Below are 20,866 nucleotides of genomic sequence, written 5' to 3' on the forward strand. Positions count from 1 at the left end.
ATCCGTCGTACTGCGTTCCATTGCATATAAAGGAACTCGAAAAACAGCAAACAGGATATCCGTCCTGTTTTTGATGGAGTAATGAACAAATACACACAGGGTATGGGGCAAAAGCGACTGCACCTATCCCCTTAAATTGGGTATAGTGATGGGTTCAGGTGCCCAGGACCTGAGACGCAATACCCTTCCGTCTCCTATGAAACAATCCACAAATTAATAATTTAGAAAACAGTGGTCTGGCACTCCATTTATTGGTAAGAGTAATATATAAAGAGACAAATTCTCAAAAACAGAAGGAGCAGGTTGTGGTATAACTTCTTTAATCAAGATTCTTCTTAATAAAAACACGAGTTAGCCATAAAAACACGAGGTAGCCAAAGCGTTTCGTCCTTACGGACTTCTTCAGGGCCAATATGTTCTTAAGTGTGTTCTTTTCAATCTCTAGATAAGATAGTTTTCACAAGTAAATGTTGAGCGTATCAATAGTTTCCAATAACTTCCTCAGTAAAAATTAAGGAGAAGAGTTGTAAACAATAATGGTGTCTTCATAGGTCGTATCCAACAAGATTAGCGGTGCTGTGCTTATATATTTCAAACCTTGTGTAGCAGCACCCTTTCTAACAGCGTGTTAGCCTCACAGTGGCATTTTGCTTACTCTTTTTTGTGATGGAGTAACCCATCTGCCAGGACCCTAGTAATCACTGCCTTCTTAGCCAGGTTCTCTTTGTTACCTTCATTTCATTTGCTGTCAACCAATCAATCAATCAATCAGGAGTTTGTAAAGTGCACTACTCACCTGTTAGGGTCTCAAAGCGCTGAGGGGTGGATGTATGCAGCTTTGTTGGGAGTCATTCGAAGAGCCAGTTCTTGAGGCCTTTCCTGAATTGGTGCAGTTTCTGGCTTTGCCAGAGGTGACGGGGGAGATCCTTCCAGGTCTTGACTGCGAGGTAGGAGAAGGACCTTCCACCTATTCTGTTCCTGTAGAGTGTTGGATGGTGGCTAGGGCAAGGTCGGCTGAGTGGAGGTTTCTCTTAGGGGTATGGAAGGAGAGGCATTGTTGAGGTATTGTGGCTGATGTTGTGGTGGGCCTTGTAGGCATGCGTGAACAGCTTGAAAGTTATTCTTTCTTCGACTGAGAGCCAGTGGAGGTCGCAGAGGTGTTGGGTGATGTGGTTGTGCCATGAGATGCAGAGGACTAGTCTGGTAGCGGCGTGCTGGACGGTCTGGAGTTTTGCAGAAGAGTCTTTTGTTGATTCCGGCATAGAGGTCATTGCCATAGTCGAGTCTGCTGGTGATGAGGGCGTGGGTGACCATTTTCCTGGAGTCGGAGGATATCAATTTGAATATTTTACGTGGTATGTGGAGGGTGTTGAATGTGGAGGACGGTGTTGATCTGTCAATTCATAGTGATCCATGAGTCCAATATGATGCCGAGGTTACATACATGGTCTGTTGGGGTGGCCACCAGAAGCCGGAAGCTAGCTGAGGGCAGAAGCCCTGAGGGTCAAGTAGAATGTCACTGGCTGCCATGCAGTTTTGCATTTTTGCCCCTGATTAGCATCCTTTTTGCTTTCTCAAAGCATACATTTATTTCAGGGGGAAAACACAAACATAAAATCAAAGTCTGTGACATGCAGAGAGTTTTATCCTTCTTTTTCAGGGTCATTGCTTCTTTTCCCTGCCAAGGACCACTTAGCCTTGTATTTTACCCCAGCGGAGGGAAAATAAATAATGGTGACCTAGTGGTTCTGTGGTAACTTCTTCTAAATGGAGCCGAGGAATTCTGAGCTTGGTGAATGGGGTTTCCAATATATTTTGGTGGATGTCATGCATTTGCTGACCTAAAAATGGTACTCAGTATTTTATGCGGTCAGGATCTGTATCTAGATAGGCCATTGCATCCTGGGGAAAGAAGAAGTGTCTTGTAATCACCCCAACCGCCATGATGTAATTATCAGTGGCATTGTATCCATGTCTCTAAATTCTTGTGTTTGTGTCCCAGTGCCCTTGCCTTCCAGTGTCCGTGTCTAGCTTTTTTCTTGTCCTCATAGCCCTCTATCATGGTCCATGTTTCCATATCGCAGCTTCTGTGTGTCAGTGTTTATGGCCTTGTCTTCTTATTCTGGTGTTCTTGCTTCCATATCCTACTACCCAAGACTTCCTGCTAAGTGTCTGTGGTTCCTTGTATTTCGTTTGTGTATGTGTGTGCTCTTGTATGTGTATATGTGTGAATGTGGTCAAGGTGGAGAGGGAGAGGGAATTTGAGAAGTCAAGGAAAAATACCTAAAAGCCATCCGCTCAAGTGCACAACAGGGGTTCTTCCTGCCCGGGAGCATCATCACTTGTTACAGATACCCAGGGGGTTGCCAGCACTTCGAAAGAAAGAATCACAGGAATACTTACATTTCACTCTGTTTGTGTACTTCTTCCAGGGGGCAAACATACTTCTCAACGACAACGGAGAAGTGAAGTTAGGTGAGTTTGTACTCTTTCCTTTGGCTTCTTTCATTTGAGCTGAAACTGCTGTGAGTTGATGTGAGAACTTCTGAAATGAAGTTATGTGCATATTTGCAAAGGATCATCCCCAAATGCCTCCAGAATGATATATGCCCTAATCAGAAGAGGGTCTTTCATAATAGTTTATAAATGTGCTATTTTATTGACTTCAATAGGGTCTTCCATTTTTTGTTAACCTTGAAAATGTTTTAAAAAGTTGTAAACAACCTAACCATTTGGATTTTTTTATAGAGTTTACAAAATTTCACAAAACAAAGTGTCAAAGGTCGAAATACATAAAGATGAAGCTCATGCTTCAAAAATAGAGTGAAAATCAAAGTATCAATGGCATTTTTAAGAGCACAGCAACAAAATAATTGTTTAGATTTACCGATTCAGTCCCAGAGGGGCTAAAACCTCTAGGTAAATCTGAAACTGTGCTCGCATCACCCCGTCCTCCCTGATTCAGTTGTCTTTTCAATAACTATAGATTGCAAAATGCAATAACTGACTACAGGGCATATTTACAAGGGGATATCGCCACCAGAACATCACTTTTAGGGACGTTCTGGTGGCAATGTCCCCTTCTCTTAATTTACAAAGCGGCGTTAAGCCACTTAATGTGGATTAACGCCACCTTGTACATATACAAAGCAGCCTTAAGCCACTTAACGTGGCTTATCGCCGCTTTTTAAATAAGGCCCCTTTTCACGCTTCACTTAGCATGAATGGGGCATACAATTGGTGTTGCAGTGGGCATTCAACCATAACACCCATTACTTTTTGACGCTCCCCCATATTTACAAGGCTGGGGCAGCGCAAAAAATTAGGAACAGGAATACCTGGTCTTAGCTCAAAGGAGAGCCTTAGAAAGGCACCGCCAAGGGACCGCCAGAGCACGTTTCTGCATGGGAATAAATGCACCATGTCATGGATTTCTTCCCGTGCAAGAACTTGGAGGTGCACTACCAAGGAGCCACACCATGTACCCCCTGCATGCACTCCCAGTCCCAGAGGCAGCAGGGAGCCATGTAAGGGACCCTGGAGTTGCCTCGCTGCACCCCTTTCCATGGCAGGCTCACTGTCATGGAAAGGCTGGCAAAAAGGCAACTTGTAATATGCTTGGCAATGCCGCAGCAGCACTGCCAGTATATTACTCAGCCTGACCGCTGTACCACCACGGCAGGATCATGGATCCCATTGGTTGCAGCGGTCCTGTGGCCATTCGATTGTGTCACAGTGGGTCGGTGGCTAGACCACCACCACGGGTTCGGCGGTCTGATTGACCACCAAACTCGTAATCAGGCCCTATGTGTATTTTTAAAGTGAGCAAAGATTCAAATAACATGGTGTCTTGCCAACTCTACCAAAACATTGAGGAAAAAATACTGTTACAAGAATATTGTGTCAAAAATATTGTCAACTCCAAAATATTGTGTAACAGAATATAGAAGTTAAAACATAGTTTTTTAGGAATGTAATGTCATTCTTTTTAAGTCATTCTATATATATTATTGTTTGCTTTAAAATAGTTGTATGAAATATTGTTCTTCATTCATTTAAAATGTGTTGTAGTTACTATACTATTATTACGTTTTACTAGTATTTTTATAGTATGGTTTGTTTTTTTAATGCAATTGTTTTAAATGTAATTAGTACATTTTTATTTAGTTGCAGGTTGTTGGCTTAGTAGGGTATAAGAGTGGGAAATTATTTTTTAATATAAATTAATGTTTTATATTTATAATTAATTTTAATGAATACAAGTATTAAATTATGTTATATCATTTATTTAAATATCTTTTCTGAATATTAGAGAAAAGAGCACTACAATTTTTGACAAAATGAGCGCAGAAATCAGTTTTGAGCATGAAAAAACAAGAGGATGTGATGGTGTTTACGTTTCCTTCAAAGGAGGGTTTGTCATTGAAGTAATCACCAAGGTTTTTAACTTTGTTAACAGGGGTAGGAAGCTCCCCCATGTCCTCTGGCCACCAGTTGGGAGACCGAAATGGTGTAGTTCTGCCAAACAACAAAACCTACTTTTTACCCGACTTTAGTTTAAGGCAGTTACTCGCCAGACAGTTTCCAACATGAAGCATGCAGTCTTGAAAAAGAGAGGTGCTATCATCTGGATTGCTGGGTGCCATCGGCATAAGACACCACTTCGAAACCTTTAGATTTTATTAAGTGAGCTAGAGGGGTAAAATATAAATTGAAAAGGGCTCGGCTTAAAGCAAAACCCTGTGGGAACCCACAGGGAAGCGAAAAGGAAGGAGACAAACTGCTCTTGCTCTGAGGAAAAGAAGCAAGGAGTTTGAGGGCCCTGTCCTTGTAGTTACACTACACAAGGACTCATTCCTTTTTTTCAGGCAATATTTGCCTAGAATCAAAAGGATGTTGAGCTGACGCCAAAACTCAAGCCTGCTTTCCTAGTCTTTTGCATGTGGTACCGGGTAATTCCTGGAGTCTCGGGAAGAAAAGCCAACCAACAGGGCTCCACTTTAGCACAGGTGGCCTTACATGATGGGACCCAGCCCTAGCTCTCTCCATCTCCGCCAAAGCCCTTGCCAGCTGTCTGGCTAGGCTGAACTGCCTTCCACCCACACAGCCTCTTTGCAGGGTAATCGCGGCCCTGGCTGGCAGTTTGAGTAGGAAGACCAGTGTGGGAGGAGCGGATCTATTACTGCGAGGACAGGGGAGCTGTTTGTAATCTGCGGACTGAGGTTGGCCAGTCAAGCAAAACAGAGCACGTGGGAAGGGAGACATGTGACCACACTATATAAAAAAAGAGGCACAATGAGAATCTGAAACTTTTTGTTAAAAATTATATTAGCCTATACCCTTCTACCCTGAAAAAGACCTCTTCGGGATATGTTGTTAGCGTAGAAATAGGACACCAGAGCTTTAGATTGCCCAATATGGTTAGTGTGTGGTTTTACAAGAAATTGTTTCAATTACCTAAGCATCAGTCCTCTTACAAAAAAGGTATTGGATAAATAAGTGTACATGGTGAATAACCTTAGTAGCACATGTATTGAAAAGGTGCAGTTGCCTTCCACTGTAAAATCTTGAAGTTAGGCAGCTAGCGGAGGGGATCGTATTGGGGAGGAACTCGTTTAGTGGTGGTCCCCGATTCCAGGAGCTCGTTCTCCGTCCCCAGCCTCTGCGGCCAATGTCGTGATCGATGTATAACAGAAGAACATAGTTGTTCTCAGAAACATGATATCCACAAATAATTTTCAATACAGCACCAGTCTGCTATTTCTAAGAACAATGCACAGTTCGAATTTTCACTGTATAACTCCTATGCAAACAAGCTGCCCATGCCTCGAAGAAAAACGGGTAGTCAAGGTGGACTCCGCAGCAGAAGACCCAGCACAGCCATACTTGGACCCAAAGAAGACTGAACGGCAACAAGCATAAGCAGGACCCAGGTAACCGGACTCCAGAAGGCTGGAGCCCCCAATTGACAACTGACGAAATCGGAAGACTCCAGGACCGATACGGGTCGCAAAAATCCCCGGTGAATGGATCCATGGCGAGGACTTGAGGAACCTAACGCGGAAGGGTCCGCTCGTCGGGACCGGTAAGAGGCAGTAATTAATCCCTATTCAATTGCGTGATCGCAGCAACAAGAGAGACAGAAGTCACTTCATCGACCCTGACCATAAGATGGCGGTACTAAATTACCTAATCACCTTTCGCTCATATCCCCCTAAGCTGCCGTAACCTCCGCCTCTGAACTCTTCCTCTCCCTTTAACAGGCCACTGAATTATCTGCCCAGTAACGCTGCCTTTAGGAACCGGAGGCACAGAATACCCCGCTGCACCAGCACACCGGCCTGTCCTCAAGATGGCGGCCACTCGCACCTAACGACCGATCCTCACACTAAGAGCGCAGAAGTTTGAATAGACTGTAATTTTTGCCCGCAAAATAGGTGGAGAGGCTGCTTTCCTTAAACCAAAAGAGGGAAAAAAGTAAAGAAAGGAAAAAGAGGAGAGAAGGAAAGGAAGAGAAGGAAAAAAAAGAAGACAGAAGAGGATAAATGAATAAGAAAGGTAAGGAAGGAAGAAGAGGATAGAAGAAAAAGAAAGGGGAAAGTAAAAGGAAGGGGAAGAAGAGAGGAAGGAAGGGAAAAAAGTCACTGCAGAGTAGTTGTTTGAGAGGCTGGACGCTTAACTTGGGTTTTGTCTTAAGAAGAGTTATAAAGCTGACAAGGTGGGCTGACCTCTGTGCTTAGTCATACCCTTAACCCCTTGCATGAACATCCGCTCTGACCTACAGATTGGAGTCATTATGGCACCCCCCACAGAATCCTGCCCCCCCTTACCAAAAGGACTGAAACCACATGGCCTGAACTCCTTCTCCATCATTTCCCCCCCCACCTCACCCCCAAATCAAAAAGAAACCTTAAACATAGACTAATTAGACTACACCCTGAAATCCTAATCGCGGACATATACCATTGCTCTTCCAAAGGCCAGATAAAAATGGACCTCATTTTCCACACCTTAAGACCCTCTAACTGGAACAGCATCCTTAGAACACACCTTCACATATCCAAAATAACCAACACCACCCATAGCCACAAACTTACGTTCACACTACCTAACCGCCCCAAACACCGCGGTAACACCTCTGCAACCATCTACACTAACGGCACAGTCTTGATCCAAGCCAATAACGACAACCTAGAAGCGTTCAACTCCCTCTTCCCCACGCTCCGCAATGCCCCACCACATTCTCTCAACACCCACCCACCCAGTCTCGCATTCCCTGATAGCCCTCCTCTCCCTGGGATTGCACAAGACACTCACAAGACATCTGCCATGCGAATCACCCTGCCCCCTCCAGAAACCAACCGTCACCCCGTCCACCCTTTCTTGAAAGGTCTCAACACTCTCCCACCCTCCCTATTGAACCAGAGCTCAATCTCAGACGAGGCTCTGCAACCTCATACCGGACAACACCCTCCGCCCCCCTCCACATCCCTCCATCCCCACAAGACCCCTGACACGCAAGCCAGCCTCTCCTCTCCAAACATCACCCTACACTCTGTCCACACTTCCCCAACAGTGCCAAATTCTCTCCCACCCACCAAATCTATTCAGAACCCCGACTCAGTTGAGGCTCTACAACCCCACGACCAATACTCTGCCCTGCCTTCCTCAATCCTCCACTCTCAACAGATAACCTGCGATCACACAGCCCCTCCCTCGACGCCTAGCTATCTCCCTTCACTGCCACACAAGAAATGGCAGAGGGAACCACGCTGAGACCGCACACCCTCAGTATCCAGGACTCTCCATAGAGATAATTGGGGCAACTCCAACAACAAAAAACCCGGAGAGCCCAGTCCACACCCATACCTGACATCCTCATTCATTGACACCTCTTACGCAAACACGCCCAAGATCAAACAGCCTAGCTCTACAACGTCCCCTAACACGGCCCAGTCTCAGAGACCCAGGTACAAATGAGCTGCAGCACCCTCCCGAGACTCCTCTTCCCTTCCCTACGTAAAGACAAACCAACGACTTGCCCTGCTCGAAAGCCAGCTAGAAACTGTAATTCTTGGCATTTTCGAAATATTACGTAACCTCACCGCACTCAGAAATCCCCTTCATCATTCACATCAGACACCCCCATCCACCAAATCTAACCACTCAAGACCCAAGACCCAACAGCTCAGCTGGAATACAACCCCCCCCCCTCCCTACACAGGCTCAGAGACCCAAAAGAACAAAAGCCACCATGTCCACTAAGGAAGCAATGGATCTTTCCTCCACATTCAACACAACCACTAATGTTGTCCCTAGCTCCAGGATTCAGGTGATCACGGGTATGGGCAGAGACTGCCCCCCCTCCAGACCCTTAAGGCCGCCAGCCCTCCTCACGATTATCCCTAGGGCTCCTATAATGAAGAATCCCGTTAATGAGAGACCCAACACCAACTGCATGCTCATTAACTGCAGATCGGTCACCAAACATGCAATTGAATTGGCAGAGACCAGCCTAACACACAACATTGACATCACGTTCATTACTGAAACTTGGCTTAACGAGTCCTCTCCCCCAATCATGGACATGCTTGTCCCCCCAGGCTTCACCATCATACACAATGACAGAAAGAAGGAAGGAGGCTTAGCAATCATACATAAGAACAGCGTTTCCATTAAAGAAACTGACGCCCTCAAATATAACGCCTTCGAATGTCTCTCTACAACCATTAAGATGAGTGACAACAAATCACTACTTTGTCATCTCCTCTACCACCCGCTGAGAAACACCGCCACTTTTGGAGGACATCTCTACAACCTATTAACTCACTCTTCACTCCAGGACTCTAACAACATAATTCTAGGCGACCTCAACTTAAACTGGAAAGATGAAAACACTGCGCTAATCAAATCCTTAAATGATCTCCTTAGCTACCTCGATCTTACACAACACTGCACAGAGAATCCCCACATCAAAGGATCCACCCTAGACGCCATTATCGCTTGTGCAGATACTGTTTCCATCGACCTCACCTTGCCTGTGGACTGGTCAGAGCACCATATCATTCTGTTCCACCTAAACCAGAAGTCTCAAGACCAACCCTGCACTCGGACCCTTCGCGCTTGGTGAGAAATCTAAGTCAAATTCCACTTGTAGACCTGGAGGAGAGGGTAAACTCCCTCTTCCCCTCCCACACGGGTGATCTCTCAGTAACAGAACTCACTTCTCAGTACAACAGCACGATGACCTCCATTATGGACCAAATAGCCTATTTATATAAACATATATATATATATGTATGTTTTCATACGTATATATTATATATTTTTACATATTATTAAATATCAGTGAGATTTATTTAATTAATACTATATCAATGGTATATATTAAAATATTTAAGATGTACTACTTTAAACTATATGTAATAAGAAATGATATTTTTGTATGTTTTTTACCAATATTAGTGTGAAATGATATATTTTTTCGATGTTTTTGTACTTTCCATTCTAAGGATAGGGGCACAATATTTTTTTAACAATATTTTTGATGCAATATTTGAGTTACACAAGATTGTTGCCTTCGATATTCTGCCAGTGATCCAAAGTGTGCAGAATCCTGCAAGCCAACAAAAATGGGTTGAGAAAAGAGGAGGGTTAAGCCAAAACTTTTGAAGATTACCCTGGGAAAATGACCAAGTCCAACAATCATTGTTTAAGAGTATGGCCATACCACTTCAAGAATACTCTCAAGAGAAGTTTTATGTGGATTACGATATTAAATACCAAATGTTGCTCAGTTATGTTATGTTATGTTAGTATGAATTTGTAAAGTGCACTGACACCATAAGTTTCCTGGCGCTAGGTATGTATGAAGAAGGGGCGGCAAAGCAGGTTAACAGGACTGAGAGAATAAACAGGTCTTTAGGCCCTTTCTAAAGCTCAGTAGGTTGTTACTGGTCTTAATCGCCAATGAGAGGGAATTCCAAAGCCTGGGTGCCAAGTATGCGTAACTGCGATCGCCTATTTTCTTCAATTTGATGGTGGGGGTGACAAGTAAGTGGAGGTAGGCTGAACGGAGATTGCGGGCCGGGCAGCGCTTTACAATGAGTCCCTTCATGAATTCAGGGCTATTGCAATGGAGTGTTTTAAAAATGAGGCAGCCTGTCTTGAAAGCAGCTCTTTTTCCAATGGGCAACCAATGCAGTTTACGCAGCAGTGGCCTGGCCGATTGCCATCTAGGGGTTTTGTATATTAATCTTGCCACCTGGTTTTGGACGATTTGGAGGCGGTGAAGCAAGGACTGGGGTAAACCTAGGTAAAGGGAGTTGGAAGAGTCAAGGTGAGATAGCACCAAGGAGATCACCACTTAAACAAGGGCCGCGTGCGATAACAGGTGAGAGATCTTTCTAATTTTACGCAGCTGAAACATGCTAGAGGAGATCACTGCCCCCACTTGTCCTTTAAAGGAGAGGTTGGAGTCAATGACCACCCCTAGGCTCTTCACCGAGCCTGAAGGTGTGGGGGGGGGGGGCCTAGTACAGATGGCCAGAAGTGTGGGCCCCAGTATGCCACACTGTTTCCTGGCAAAATGAGTTCCGTTTTCCCAGGGTTAAGTTTAAGCTGATTGTGATTTATCCACTGCTGTATGTGCTGTATGTGGAGCATCACTGCTTGGAATTCTGTTACGGCGTTAGGGGAATCCAGAGGAAAGATGATCTGAAGATCATCGGCGTAGTTGAAAACAGTGATCTTCCAATTTTTTAGTAAGCAACTATTCATCAGTGTGGCCTGTATGCTGTACAGTACAGGATTACTTGATGCATGCACAGCTGCCCCTCCAAACCAAGTGGACTCCAAAAAGTTGCATATGTAGGCTTAAAGAATAGTGATTCATTCTTATTTTAGTTGCTACCATTCAAACCACAGGTAACCACACCCATGGTTTTTCTGGGTGCTTCTCCCTCAACCACTGGAGGACCAATTAATTCACAACTCTCGCACATTGGTCTTATTTTACAACATTCTGTTTTGCCTTGTCCATGATTTCTTTAGACAAGGGCTGACATGTCATTGACCAAACTGGCACACTTTTATTTGACTGAATTCTTTAGGTCCAGTTGGTGTTGGCTTTGACAAATGGAATTGCGTGATTTCTGAAGTTATCCGATGTAAAATCAAATTATGAAGCACGAAAGTTATTGTTGGAAAATGAGGCCTGCACAAATAATGGGTCTACATTTGTTCTTCACAGGGAACCAAACACCCTATTGTAGCGCTTGACTCTCAGAGGATAGCTTTGCAGAGCAGTCTAAGGCTTACTCTAGGGAGGTGGTGTGGGCTAGTATTCACCATTTACCAGTATGCAGAAATAACACTCAATAATTGAATCTCCAGCCTGTACTTTTCTATATAAAAAGGAGGAGTACATTTATCACACACACACTACTCAATACTATGCATCAATTTACAAATGTTCATAAGCAGATGGAAATACTTCTCAATATTACGTAAACATTCCCACCCCTAGTAACACCACTCACATGTATGAACATCATCTTGTCCCCAAATGCAACGGGTTGACCATACCCTGGAGTGAGGGCCCTTCCCACTGGCACCACCCCAGTGGTGGCCCATCCCAATATTTCAACAAACATTCATAATGGGAACACCTGCTACACACTTAAATCACAGTGGCTGACAGTCTGGTTGTTCAACTAATATAGTAGCAAGAATACATGTCTAAGCATCACTGGGAATGACAAGTACTTATCATATCTGGTAACATGAACAATGCAAGTCAATCACAGCCCCTAAAAGGCATCACATTTATAATCACATGGCTATGCAATTACAACCAGGCACCCTGGCTAGGATGCCTGGAAACATATTTCCAATCTACTTATCACCTTACACCTTGCATGGAACCTCCAGTGCCCAAAAGAAAAACCATTACATAAATGCACCACCTGTGCAATTACACCTTTCCACCCCTAGGGGATGTCTCCAGCCCCTCACACATCCCAGTGTAATCCTAACCATCAGCTCCTCGCGAAAGAACAAACGTTTCAGCATAAGGAAGGCTTAAAAACATAAATGAACGATTGAGGGGTTATTTTCCTTAAGTCACCAGAGACTTAGGCTGGCCAGACCCTGCAAGGCGTTATGGGGCTCTCTTCCTCCAGAGAGTGCCTAGGTGAGCAGCGGCTCTCCCTCTGCTCTTGGGAGAGCTGCGTAGCCTTCGTTGGTGGCCTCACGCAGCATCACGTCTTCTCGGGGCCCGGACCCACCCAGGCACCCGGCATCCATCTAAGTCAGAGAGTAGCTCGGGGAGCCCACCTCGGCTGCTCTCGCCAGCTCCCTACCTGGCCAGCACCCTCACATGCTGCTGTGAGAGCCGGCCTTTCATTCTGGTCTGCCCTCTCCTGCAGGCAGACATGGACTCTTCAGTCAGCCAGGTGGGGCATCGGGGAACTGCGATGGCACACCCCACTCCTTCCACTTGCTGCGGGGGGGGAGTGTAACGTCACTCTCCACTCCCTTCCACTAACACCTGGGGCCCAGGGATTAGGTCCTGGGCTCCCACCCACAACAGCTCTCCCTGACTTCTTCTTCTGCTGAGCCCAGAGAAGGGATCCTGGTCCCCTGAGGGCGCCTTCATTTCTGGTCAGTGCCCAGGGTGGGCTCCTGGGCTCCTGGGGCCAATTCCCAGGTGGCGCTATGGGGCTCCCCAACTTTACTTTGCAGGGGCCCAGGCTTGGGAACCTGGGCCCCATAGGCACCTTCACGGGGTGCGACAGCACTCCCCGATATCACCATCTTCTGGGGGATTTCCCGGGGACATGACCCACCCCGGGGGCATATCAAAAATGGCAGGTGATGGAGTCCCAGGCGCTTCATCGTTTCACTTGAAAAGTGAAATGTAGCCTACATTCTGGGGGACATATCTCATCCCCTGTGGTTCTGAGTACGACCACTTTGGCCTCTTTTCACTCCTAGTGGCCAGCCCTAACCACCTGGAGCACTTTTCGCTCCCCTCCGGGCCTCCTGGAGGGCACACTCAGCAAGGAGCTGTTTTCACTGGCTCCCTGCACCAGACTTTCACCTGGCTCTCCTTCTGGTCACTCTCTTCTCCCTGCGCAGAGGCCCAGTTGACGCATCACTGGCCCTGGACTCCCTCAAAGGTGCAGTCCAGAGTCCACTGGTTCCTCCTTCCACCTGCCCATGGTGCCAGTCTCCAGCACCAGTCTTCCTCAGCAAGACCACGCCCCTTCAAGAGCTCCTTTTCCTGTACAAGATCTTTTAAGAGAAATTGGAGGGGGGTGGCAGGAAGGCACTTCATCCCTATCCTGCTGCGACACATCACCTCTCTGCCCCTGATCCCTCCTTCCTGCACAGGCCTCTGGGATACTTCAAGATGGCATCTTCCAGAGGTATCATGCCACATGGTCTCTGAAAAGCCCCCTTCGCCCACTGGCTGACTTCATGGTCTGGAGCAGGCCTGGTGATTGGCACAGGGTGACATCTGCTGATTGATGCCCTGCAGCTTCACCCCATCTCTCCCTCTTGGAGAGAAGACCTTTGCCCTTGGGAATGCTTGCAGTGAAAGGCTAGGTCTCTGATGCTATAGCTAGAGGAGGAAGGTAAATAATTAAGCCTGGCCAGGTCACACCTGGCCAGGCTCTGATAATGAGCTAAATCTGAGGAATATGATATTTCTGGATGACCCATAAGCTGTACAGATATGGCTTTGAAGATAGCAGAATGGTTCTTTTTCACACAACGTACAGTGTACTTTGGTGCAAGTATGGAGTTTGTAGGCATTAGGGAACTGAAACTACCCCCTGTGGTCTCTGTCTCCATAGGAGATTCTTTGAGTGTTCCTACAGTGAAACAGTAAAGCACACTGACTATCCCTTAGATGTGTCTCCCCACATTATAAGGTTTATTCAAAGTCACCACCCAACTCTGCATAGTTTATTCCACACCATTCTCTCTGTACCCAGCTCCTGGGCAGCACACAACAGGGATCTCCTCCCACACAGCCCTAAATGGGTGCACACACGTGTGAACACGTGTCCGCATGTAATCAGTCCGGTGCTCCTTACCCTGGCTGCAGAGCAGTGGGCTTCTTTCACAAGGCGGACACCGGTGGAACCCATATTGTATCATGAGTTTAACATGGGTGAGTCACAACTTATGAGGCCCTCACACAGTAAAAGGTCCAAAATCAGGTCTTCGAAAAGTTGAATATCTGGGTGGCTCAGATGGCCAGAACCACCTAATGACAGTTATATACGTCTTTAGGCAGGTTTGTTTGTTGCAACGCACTTCTATTAAACATTTTTCCTGATGGTACATTCTGGATATTAGCTGTTTAAATCCGGATGACCATGTTTTCTCAAACTGTTAATTTGCAATCCATAAATTCATCTGCTGCAAGAATCAAGTCTGTAATAACAGTTGGTTCACATATGAAACCTTCATTTAAAGTGTGCACAGTTGAGCTGCAACTTGCCTGTCCTCTTCCAGTGGACTCTTTCAAATTTATTATACTAGACTGAATATCTTTTGATATAGTCATCCCTTTTTTCGCTTGATTTCCTTTTTAACGCTATTAAATGCATAAATACAATGGGTAGACCACCATTGCATGATCAGCATTTATTTCAGTTATGTTTTCCCTACCCCAGACCAGAGGGCTCCAACCCCCGATTTCTGCAAAAACTTTCCCCAGAGAATAAACTGTGTCACAGTTACCACCGTTCAACTTATTTGGTCTAACATTTCCTTTTTCATTTTCCCTCTAATAGTAGCTTCCAATACTCATCTACATCATCATAACAAAGCCACCAAAGTATTCTTTATAACAGAAACCACCATTGAGGGACAATCTTCATTCCTCAAAGGCAAACAACCTTCAATCTAACAAACAACATCATCCTGGAATTCCACATCAATCTCATAGTTTATTTTCTTTTGAGCCAACAAGAGTTTTCAAGAGAGATGTTGAAAGATCTGAGATATGATTTGAGCCAACAACAGATCACTTTTTGTATTGTACATAGAACCTCATACAAAGACTTCATCATCTCGGATATGTTCACTTATTCTTCAAGAATATGGTACAAGCAGGAGGGATTCTGAGAGCCCAGAGTCTACGGGGCATAGTCACAAACTTCATTTTGTAGTACTACAGCAGTGTTACACATACACTCACAAATGCTATCCACAAACCTAGGTGCAGCTCATACACCTTCGAATCTCCCACTGTTTTCTGTGCGGAGATCTCTACCTCAACTGCAGAGTCTCCACACACATAATGACACATTTTAGTAGCAAATGTCATGGGGACAGAGGGTTGTGGCTGCAAAATGGGACATACTTACACTAAAAGGAGGGGGCGTAAGGGGGAAATAAGGAGGGGTTTAGGGAAGGTTAGGGAGGGATATGCTCCCACCCACTGAAGAACAAGCTCACTGCTATTCACAAACTATCCTTCTAAAATTACTAAAATCAAAAAGGGGCTCAAAATGTTAGTAAATTATTCCAGCTCAGAGCTGAATGAGTTCAGCACCACACATGGTCAAACACTGGTATTATAAAACCCTCCTGTAAGAGAACTCCACCCTGATTGGGGTGTTTCCCCCAAGGTAAAGTGTAGAGAAACGTAAACAGATTTATTTAACGGAAAAAAATTGTTAAGATATTTCATTTGAAATATTAATGTAAATTAATTTTAAATGCAGTACAAAAGGAAAATGATATAGCATAGCACTATTAACTTGATTTTAAATAAAATCGTTAATCAATTTAAATATGTTAACTTAAATATAAACTGTTTTTCTGAAGTTAAAATAAAAAAAGTATTCCTACCTAAAGTAAGAAAATTAAAATATGTAAACATTTTTAATTTAAAAAAGTTAAGAAACAATTTTATAATTAAATAATAAATAGGTTTCTTTTTACCATTACATTATATTTATTTATATTTTTTACTATTTCAAACAATTTAACACTGTTTTCAATGGATTTGATATTAAGTCCCTACCTTATTTTCTATTGGAGTGTGTTGCAGTATCAGTAGCTACCAAGTGTGGTGATGGACTAACTACTCTTTATTTTTTCCAGTAGTCACTTACACTAAAAAAAATGGCTCCACCCTCTGTTTTAGGGGGTGGAGACATGTAAGTCTACACTTTTGAGTAATTTTACACTCTGATTTTTTGAATAGCCAAAAGCAGTAAAGTTACTCAAAAGTGTAAGAGTAAAATACACGTGTAAATTACTCACAAGTGTTAGTTACCTTTGTGAATAGACCCATATGTGCCACAAACAAAAAAATGATGTTCTGATATAATAAATGGAGAGCCCTAAAACTAACAGAGTTCAATGTCTCCGCCTCTGCTGTCGGAGCTATGTGGAAATACAATGAGCCTTGGATTTGTAGCAGAAAGGCAGGTGTCCAATTCAGGTGGTAGGTCAGAAATTTGAATTGCAATTGCCCCACTCAAGCACTATCCTCTCTTTGGGGTCTCCTTAAGAGCAGCAACAGTCCCAGGTATGACATTACCTCACCAGCAACCACAAAGTCCCACATCAAATCACATAGTGCCGTATGGGGACGGGGAACAAAGGGTAACCAGCCAATCTTTGCAGTGGGTGGGAGTTTTGAACTCCAAATGAGCCACTCAGGCAACTCCCTCTCCTTGAAGTCCAATTTAGAAAAGCCTCTGTCCCAGGTATGAACAGCATTTAGAGTGTGCAGTACACATCATTATAGAGACAGCAGCCAAAAAACTATTTATCAATTGCTTCAGGAGCAGACCTAATAAGATTAGTTTCCTAATCCCGTACCATAACACCAAACTGCATGGTAATAAACAGATTATTGAAATCTGGGGAATATCAAGAGCTTTGACGATTGCTCTCGTTACTTGGTTTCATCATTTCAGGAGGATCATCCTGAAGATGTTTCCCCAGATGTTATGTCAATTAAAGTATACTTTTTCCTATTTAAAATTTTAAATTTCTCTATATTTTCTATTTTTTATTTTTCTTTGCTGATGTTTTCTGGGTTTCACATCAACAATATGATTTTACTGTCAGCAATAACATCGCTGAATTTATAAAACAATAATGTCTTACACCTCGATTTGGAGGGCCCCAGGGTTGGATGCAATAATTATTGAACCCAATAAAAATGGTATTGAATTTGAAAGGGTATTGTATGAAGTACTTATCTCCAATTCTGAGTTTTATCTGAAAACGGAGTATACCATGCAGAGTTCAGTCCTTCCTGCTCCAAAATCTGATTGAGCAAGCATTTACCAGTCAATTCTCCATATAGTTATCAGTTTGTTTGATCTGCTAAAATGTTCATAGGGGAAATCGCTGAGCAAAGTTGCCTTTGCTTGAAGTCATGTTTGTAAAGCGCTTTTTTTGTGAAAAATGCTTTTTTGAAGAAAGTAGTGAAATTATATACATTGCCTCAAGCATTATGTAAACACAATATAACCCAAACAATTAAACAGTTTAGTGTAAACAACCAGAGGAAACCATAATGCCTTGAGTAAAAAAACAACAATATAGAACTGTAGCATTTTTTAAATCTTTTTAAAATGAAGATGAGAGAAGAATGAGAGAGAGATGAGTAAGAAGAAAAGAAGGAGAAAGGAAGGAGAAAAAAAAATAAAATTAAGTACAAGGATAGAGTAACATAGTTAGCAATCATCTTTAATATCTGAACAACCAAACAAAAACAGTGAAAAACCTCATAAAGGGTCCAAACCGGCGCACAAAGGTCTAGACAGAGCAACATTTCTAGATAGGTATGAAGTGACAGGAAGCCAGAACAGGTCTCTTTTAATCATTAACACCATGGCTGCTAGGCGTTTTCCCCTGCTGTGCTGGGAATTGCTATTTTCCTTTATTCATGACGAGCCCAGCTCGGCATCAGCGTGCGAGCGCCCTGCTCCATGACGAGCTGGGCTCGTCATGAGTGTGGAAGGGGTTAAAGGTAATCTAGTAGCATGGGCTCTTTCCAGTCTGTGATGATGACATAATATATTTCACCAAGCATAAAATACATTTTTGTGGTGTCTTTCCAGTTAGATGTGATAATTTGTAAAGCGAGTGCTATCATTAAACCAATACATTTCCCAGTTAACTTTTTAGAATGCCATAGAGGGGATGAACAACCCAAAAAGAGATGACCAATGTTGAATGCAATATCTGAAGATAATATGTTATTATTCCTATCCCAAATAAGTAACCAGAAACTCCGAACTCGGGGACGAACAAAAATCATATGCAAAAAATCACTATTGTCTTGTGCACAAGACCAACATTTGATCAGTGATAAATTGTTGTAAATGTGTGGGTATGTAGTATAGTCTATTATAACAATAGTATAAAGTTTGAGTAGTGGCAGCAGACAGGGATATAGCTTGTATCTTAGCCCAAATTGTACCCCAAGTATGTTGAGAAAATTCTTGATTGAAATCCAATTACCACCATAGTTTGATTTTAGATTTAGGTCAGCTCTTAGGCGAAAGGCATAATAGCTTATCTCTATAAGATGCCTTCATCTTTGAGGAAAAATCTATGGGAGAAGTGGAAGGCAATGGAAAGATTGATGAGGAAGAAGGTTGCGAATGGAACTGAATAATGGTTGGCCTAACACGGTTGTATTGATCCTCAAACGAGGGTGAACCACTGTATTTGAGTTGAATGTCCCTAAAGTTTAACACAGAATCATTTGAAATTATATGGTCAAATAATATTATTCTTTATCAATCCATTCCTTCCAAAAGAGGGCCTGATTGTTCAATTTAATGTGTTTATGATACCATATCGGTGTTTGTAGAAAATTCTCTAATGGAGAATAAGGATTAAAGACAAGAGGTGTATCCACGGAGATAGAATGTTGAAGTAGGGAGTAAAGAAAGTCGTAGGAGCTCAGGAGATATGGGCCACTTCAATAAGTGAAAAAGGAGCAATAACAACTTGTTCTAATTGGCACTATACTGTACATTTGTCTAGAGAAGGAACTGAAGAAGAGGTACAAATTTGCTTGAGAGACAAGGCAGAGTGGTATCTCCTGGGATAGGAAAATTAACCCGATCATCATTCCTAGCTTGTTCAAGCCTTAATGAAGACATTCTTCATTTGTGTTTGTTTCATAAGAAGAATTTAAGTAAACGACTAACAGACTTAAAAAAAAAGCAAATGAAGCTTGACAGAAAGCATGTACAAATATAAGGTAATAATTGATAACATCATCATTTTAATCATCGCTATTCTCCCAACCAGGATAAAAACAAAGGAGTCCAAGCAAGGGACATACTGGAGATTTTTAACCTGACCTGTTCCTAGATTAATTTGAATAGTTACTTTAATGGAGTTAGAGTATAGAATGCCTAAACATTTGATATGTTTTGAGGTCCAGGTAAAACCTGTATCCTTGAATATATCAGAGAAACGTTACTTATTTATTGGCAATACCTCTGAATTCTCTATAATAAGTTTATATCCTGATACCAAGGCGTTTTCATTTAATAAACGGAAAAAAGCAGGAAGCGTATTTAATGAGTCAGACACATATAGTAACACATCATCTGCATACGCAGTGAGTTTAACCTCCAAATGGTTATATTGGAATCCAGAAAAAGCCAATGATCTACAGCTTTTGTCTAGAAAGGGTTCCAAGGATATAATAAAAAGAAGAGGGGATTAAGGACAGCCTTGTCTGTTACCTTGGAAAAGAGGGAAATATGAGGACTGTTTACAATTAACATAAATAGAGGTGGAAGGCTGAGAGTATAAAAGATGAATATCTATGAACGTGGGGGACTAAAACCATGCCATTTTAAAGCGCCAAACATAAAATCCCAATTAACGCGGTCAAAAGCTTTTTCAGCTTCTAAAGTTATAGCCACACAGGGTATGTCTGATTTAGAGGCCATATGGATGATGTTGAGAAAGGTTCGGGAGTTATCAGAAATAAAACGAGCTTTCACAAATCCTGATTGATGAATGCCTATTAAATCTGGAATAACATGCTTGATGCATATTGCAAGGGCCTTTGCTACTATCTTGCAGTCCGTGTTAATAAGAGATATGGGCCTGTAATTCCCACACTTTGATAAGTCTTTACCTTTCTTGGGAAGCAGGCAAAGCATCGCTTGTGAAAAGGTTCCTTGTGGGCAATCTTGAGTGATAAAATGGGAAATTAGGAGAACTAGTTTTGGAAGTAGGAGAGGTGCAACATGAGAATAAAAATGAACAGAAAAACCATCAGGACCAGGAGATTTATCTTTGTAAAGTTGAAGGACAGTATTTCTGAGCTCCGTCTCAGTTATGTCAGCATCCAATGCAGAGAGGTCCAGTGTATGATCTGTCAACTTAGGGATGGATTGGAAAAAATTATCTAGTTGTTCAGTGGTAGGAGAAGACTCTACTGAATATAGGTTAGTGTAGTATTGTGTAAAGCATTTAAAAACATTTGTATCAGTGGTGTGATTAAATCTATCGCTATCTGTGATAACATGAATTTTAGATTTTTTTTTTTTTTTTTTTTAAACTTTATTGATAGGAAGGAATAATGGTTAATTAGTTGCATACATCATGTCAGTAATCGTTACAGTACACAAAAAGTATCATATCAGTAGGTAATGAGCGACGATTTCGTAACAATGACTGAGTCGTTGGTGGCTCCCTGGGCCTTGCATATATCTCAATTACAGGTTTACAGTACGTAGTTTGTGGTCCCTAATCAACCCTTCCCTCAAACATCAGTAATGGCTACATCTCTTTTTTATGAAAACTATAGTAACAAACATCCCAACGTATCCCCCCAACCATGTGT

The 20,866-nt window shown here is 42.9% G+C and overlaps 1 protein-coding gene across 2 annotated transcripts in view; it reads left to right on the forward strand.

The window, feature by feature from the left end:
- The window catches only part of LOC147692459 (mitogen-activated protein kinase kinase kinase kinase 5-like), a 742,536-nt gene that overhangs the window by 352,144 nt on the left and 369,526 nt on the right, over positions 1-20,866 (forward strand). For both annotated transcript variants that reach the window (XM_086938659.1, XM_086938658.1), the window contains exon 7: positions 2,433-2,475. In XM_086938659.1, the coding sequence (XP_086794785.1) occupies positions 2,433-2,475 (43 nt within the window). The remainder of the gene's footprint in view (positions 1-2,432; positions 2,476-20,866) is intronic.

This window comes from Lissotriton vulgaris, chromosome 9, assembly GCF_964263255.1.
Source record: "Lissotriton vulgaris chromosome 9, aLisVul1.2, whole genome shotgun sequence".
Taxonomy (NCBI): Eukaryota; Metazoa; Chordata; class Amphibia; order Caudata; family Salamandridae; genus Lissotriton; species Lissotriton vulgaris.